This window comes from Clarias gariepinus, chromosome 11 (assembly GCF_024256425.1).
Source record: "Clarias gariepinus isolate MV-2021 ecotype Netherlands chromosome 11, CGAR_prim_01v2, whole genome shotgun sequence".
Taxonomy (NCBI): domain Eukaryota; kingdom Metazoa; phylum Chordata; class Actinopteri; order Siluriformes; family Clariidae; genus Clarias; species Clarias gariepinus.
In genome coordinates, this window is record NC_071110.1 from 8,213,253 (window position 1) to 8,219,404 (window position 6,152).

Sequence of the window (6,152 nt, forward strand, 5' to 3'; positions counted from 1 at the left end):
TCTTTTGTGTTTTGGTCAACGTAAACTACCGGACTATCTCTAGCACGCAGGTATTTAAGTTTGCGCACCAATAATGGATGTAGAATCCACGCATCCTGGACATGTGGTCTTGTGCAACGCCCACATGTAAACACAGACAGTCCCACCTTCGTAATAAACATGGAGATGTTAGGCTCGTCAGAATGCATACATGAAATGACAGACATCGTCTGAAAAATATTTTTACTCAAATGTTGTTTGGAAAACTAGTCCCGTCCGAATAGGGCTTTAAACTTGCATAAAAGTATGTGTTTATAAATTAAAAAGTGGACCAGTCTAGTCAATTCTTAAGTGAAATTCAAAGTATTGTTCATGTATTAAGTATATCACGTGAAGTTAATTTATATAGCATAAAGTCGTTCTCCAGTAAGAACAAAGGTGGAGGATTGTGCATCTGCAGGCATTATTAGGACACAATGTTCCTCTGACATTGAATGTGTGACTTTAAAATGCAGACCTTTTTACACACAGAGAATTTACTATATTGTTATAACAGCTGTTTACATTACACCATGGGCTAATGCTAAGCTAGCACTGGAGGACCTGGATGAACCTTTTTATAGCCCGGTGAATGCATATCCAGAGAGAACTGTAATTGTAGCAGGAGACTTCAATCATGTGGCCTTAAAAACTGTAATGCCCAAACAAGCGTACATTTTCCAATCAGAAAATCTGCCTTCTCCCAAAAAGTTGGCAAAAAACGTTATGGTTAAAAGGTGAAAAATGTGTCCTAGGCCTTGTCAAAGCCCAGACTTAAACCCTATTAAAAATCTATGGAATGACTTGATGACTGCAGTTCACAAATGGACACCAATAAATTTAACTTAACTTAAACAGTTTTGCAAAGAAGAGGAGTTTAGTGTATTTTATTGGGATTTTATGTGATAGATCAACACAAAGTGGCACATAATTCTGAAATGGAAGAAACATGATGAATAGTTTTCAAACTCGTTTACAAATAAAAATATAAAAAGTGTGGCATGCATTTGTATTCAGCCACCTTTACACCTTTATAGCCCTAACAGTGGAACCAATTGTTAGACCAACATTAAGTCAACATTGTTAGACCAACATCCACTTTTATATATATATATATATAATATATATATATTTATATATATATATATATATACACATATGTGTGTATGTATGTATGTATGTATGTATGTATGTGTGTGTGTGTGTGTGTGTGTGTGTTTTATGTACTTGATTTGGTAACCAACCTTTATATGAGTTCCTGATGTGATGACATCATTGAAAGTGCCTGCTGCACTGGCTAAAGCAATATAATTTAATTTCCAACCTTGTGATTATCTACTGAATCAACCAACATTGGCCCAACATCGGAGCACTGACAAAAGGTTTACAAAATTTTAATACAGCTAAACAAAAAAACTGTCTCTCTGCAAAGCAACAAAATGTAATAATTTTAAAATGGGGGTGATTCTTTTACTTTACACTGTATGGTCATGTACTGTGAAGACTGACTAGACTAGGTACAGTGGGTGGAAATTTGTATTTGTTTATATTATTAAATATACATTACGTTCATATGTAAATTTCACATTTACAAATGTAATTTCTTTTTTATGTTTCTACTTATATGCACAAAAAACAATTATGAATGGGATTATGGCTTTGGATAATGACTTTATTATTATGCTGAATTATAGCTAAAATGGCCTTGGGAAAATCTTCTTGTCTAATTTTAGACTAGTCTATACACTGGGCATCGTGGGGATAACCAATAAATAGACTCCAACTGAGTTATATAAACAGCCTTACACAGTCAGTGTTAAATATGTATTATGGTCAGTTACTCTTCATTTGCTTGGACACAAAGGAACTGTTTTACACTCATAGTTTAAAAGGATGTCAAGATAAAGCATAAAAAAACTGGAGAATAAGTGGTTTGAAATTACCTACAGTTGTAGACTATTATAATTTTTTTAATATTAAAAATAGCTTGTATTTTGTGTTCAGTACTAAAACTTGCAGTCAGTTATGGTTCAAAATGTTTCCAGAAAAATCATCAATGAATTTGTTTTTACAGGATTTGATGCTTTAGAAAACCCAATAGCAGTTGGTATTGTCATTCTGACTGTATATATTCTTGTAGTGCTTGCTAACTTGACAAACATATGCTTGGTTGTTTTTGATAAACGTCTACACCAGCCAATGTACATCTTCATCTGCAATTTAGCAATTGCAGACATGCTCTACTCAACATGCTCATGTCCAACTACAATAGGCATTCTTATTGTTGGATATAAAACCATATCTTATGTACCGTGCATATTTCAGATGTTTTTGTTTAGTTTAGGCTTTAGCATGCAACTGTTTACTATTACAGCCATGGCTTTTGACAGATTAATTGCCATTGTCAAGCCACTGCACTATCATTCAATTTTGACAAATGTACATTCTATTCTTCTTACTTTCTTGCTGTGGATTCTGGGTTTTGCTGTATCAGCATATATGCCTGGTACGGTGGTTCCTTTGCCAGTTTGCTCTTTAGCTATAAAGTATATTTTTTGTGATTATCCTGCTGTTGTCAGAGCCACTTGTGCAGATCCAAACCCATATTTCGATTTGATATCAAGTTTGTCGTCTTTCCTGATGTTTGGAACTTTTAGTTTTATTTGTTTGTCTTATCTTAAGATAGTTATTGTTGTTGTCAAAATGACCTCTAAAGGTAGTAAGAAAAAAGTGTTTCATACTTGTTTAAGTCATTTATTAGTGATAATTTGCTATTATGGACCCACATTTGTCCTAATAATCCTGACTAGACTTGGGGTATCCTTATCACTTGAGGAACGAAATGGTCTGAGAGTCGGGGTAATTCTTGGTCCTTCTTTAGTAAATCCATTTATATATTCTTTAAGAAGTAAAGAGATCAGAAATAAAATATTAAGCATTGTTTTAAACGTTGAACCAACAGAATAACACTTTTTATTAACTTTGGAGCACCTGAGTATAAAAAAAAAATTACAAAGATCCTTGTTAAAGACATGACCCATATTAAATTTTGTTTTTATATACATGTTAAAAAAATGTATAAGGTTTGTCTATGTCCATATATTACAGAGAAAAATACACCAGATTTGAAGTATTTTTATTTGTTCTCTTGTGGTTTTATTGTGTTTTTGTATCATTGCTGTTTAAATTTAAGTTAAGCCTTGCCATGACATTGTTACTCACTCATAGTCTGGATTACATAAATTAATACAGTTTTCCCTCAATTTATATAAGACAGTCCAGTCAAACGGGATCTTTAAAAAACATTAACACCTAACAATATACCGTCACTAAAACAAGAAATGTTAAGCATAATACTATGAAGGGACTAAAGCAATAAATAATAATGATAATCTTATATTAACGCAACATTATTGATTCCTGTAAATGGACATCAGAAAATTCTTCAGATGCCATGTGAACAGTAAGCAAAGTAAGATGGAAGTAAGAGAAGTAACACCTGGCTGTAGTTAGTGATAAAAAAAAAAAGCAGCTGTCTAGCTGCTTCAACGATTTTAATGTTTTATGCTTAAGAATATGAACCAACTCAGTTTGAACTTGGATGTTGCACTCTTATTCTGCTGAGAAATGCTTGGTTACTTTTAGATTATACAGTAGCAAAAAAAGGATATGAACTTTATGGAATTTCATTGTTTTCCACATTAATTTGTCATAAAATGTGATCTCATCTTCATCTAGTCAAGAGTATTGACAAATATAATGTGCCTAAAATAACAAAAAAAATTTGATCTTTCATGTCTTCATTGAGAATGTTTATAAAAACCTCATTGTATATTAATAAGAATTTTCTGGCCTCATTATATGTAATAAACTCTGGTTTTATTTTATTTTTTATTTTTTTATTTTCCCTTTTCAATAAATTTTCATTGTGTGTTTTGATTTGGGTATTGAATCCTTAACAATGACTGTCGAATTTATATTTTTATTGTATGTCTGTTCGAAGATTCTCAACTGTGGCTTATTTGTGTTCATGTTTGTAATAGAAAAAAGAGAGTCAAAAAGTAAAATACATTATTTACTTAATTTTAAAAGATTCAGAGATGGTAATTATGTGCACTAATATTCAAATTCCTTTAAACAGTGGATTTTCAAACAATACACATACACAACTGACACATGGCTGTCAATAATGAATGCAACATTACTTTCAGCTGCATGTCAATCTCAATTGTGCTTCTTGTTATGTTAGAATCTATTACCTACAGTATATAATTTTTTGCCGCTAAACGTCAGTACAATGACCCTTTAATGAAGCTTCATGAAATGAACCTTTAGGTGAAACTATTGGCTGGGAAGACTTGATATCTAAGGCTTCCTCTCACCAATACTATAGGTGCATTTCAACTGGACTAAAGTACCCTGCGAAGTACACTACAAAGGGTGGTTACCATGTTAAGTGTGATTTCAAACTGCAGGGAGAGAACTGTGAAGGTTGTAGGGAATGAGGGAAAAACAGATGTTTACTTCATCTGAAAAGGAAATGAACAAATTTCGATCAGTCATTGCGTCTCGCTGGAGTGTGAAAAAAAATGAGCTTGAAAAAATATTTATTTATTTATTATCATTATTATCGAGGATGCCATCATATTAAAAAAACACAAAAATATACATTTTATTTTAATCAGGAAATCCTTAGTATTATATAGACTAGTAATCTTTAACCTATTATTATTATTATTATTATTATTATTATTATTATTATTATATAATTACTATAATGAATCAATAATTTATTTACAAGTTATACTTGTTTCGACTGTATGTTTTATAATGAATATTTAATATTTTATGTCCGTTGTGTCAAATTTCCACAGCAGCAGTGACCGATGTCCGAGCGGCTTATGTTACCATGGCAAATCATGGAAATGCGCTGGTGACATCGCAAGGTGTTCCTAATGGAGGAGTTTTGTTGGGGGAATTTCCCAACTAATCACAGGGTGCTCCCTGCTCCAAATGGAGCAGGGAGTACCCTGTGAAGTACACTTCAGAATGGAACGCAGCCTATATGAATCCTTAAGTTATTGACCTCAAAAAAGCTAATTGGAGTCAGGTGTTAGCATACCTAAAGTTTTGTTAAGAAAATGAGTTTGGAGGTGTGGAGTAGAGATACTTTGACAAGAAGAATACGCTTGTAAACCATGCTTCACCCAAAAGAGCTTTCAGAGGGTTGATGATCGAGAATGGTTGATTTACATTAAGCTGGAAAGGGTAACAAAGTAATTTCAAAGACATTTCGAGGCAAATCATGACAATTTGATAATCAAGATACTCTGCAGACTGATAAAACAAAAGTTTAACTATTTTGGGAAGTGTGGGTCCTAAACCTGGTGTAAAACTAATTCAGCATTTCATTAAAAAATCATACAAACAGTCAATATGGTTCTGGTAGTGTAATGGTCTTGCAGTTTTACAATGTCTTGGTATTAAAGGGGTCATCCAAACTCATTTTTCATTAAATGTTAATATGATCTTTAGGGTCCTAATGAAAAGTTTGTAATCTACTTTAATTAAAAATTCTCAAGGGTTGTGTAAAAAAAGCACAATTTTTACCTGGTAAAAACTAGCTCTGTTCTCAGCAACCTGTTTCAGTACATGCTAATTTAAATGCTCATGACCTCTGCTGAGCCTGCCCCCCCAGTTCTGTGGGGCGTGTCTTTACAACACACGTGTGGTATAGCTTTGACAACAGTTAAGAATATCATTTAAAGAAAGTATGGCAGCGGGAGGCTTTATAGACACATTGGTGCAACCATATCAATTTGAACCTGAGTCGGACCAGGAAGAAGATGACGCCCCCGAAGAAGTTCGGCAATTACGGCTTGGACAGGACGTATCTGAATGGTTAGTTTACTTAATGTCACTTTGATTTATATTTGTATGTAGATGTTCTTGTTAAGTAGCTGTTAGAATTATTTTATATATAAAGGAGTAATTTCTACTCTCTTGCTCTCTTCCTCATAGATCTAATATTAACGTGTTAAATCTTACCTGCTTCTATCTTCATGTCTCCTCTTGCATCTGCTCCTTAATGTGTGAACGCTCACACGCTCAACTTCCTATTCTCTCTTTTTGTC

General features: G+C 33.2%; 1 protein-coding gene across 1 annotated transcript; it reads left to right on the forward strand.

Moving 5' to 3' along the window:
- Positions 1–2,043: 2,043 nt before the first annotated feature.
- Positions 2,044–2,985, forward strand: LOC128533608 (olfactory receptor 6N1-like). The gene has a single exon (XM_053507893.1). The coding sequence runs from the start codon at positions 2,044–2,046 to the stop codon at positions 2,983–2,985; it is 942 nt and encodes a 313-aa protein (XP_053363868.1).
- The last annotated feature ends 3,167 nt before the right edge of the window (positions 2,986–6,152 follow it).

Excerpts from the sequence above, each read along its gene's own strand:
- LOC128533608 (XM_053507893.1), top strand. The coding sequence starts at position 2,044 with ATGGTTCAAAATGTTTCCAGAAAAATCATCAATGAATTTGTTTTTACA.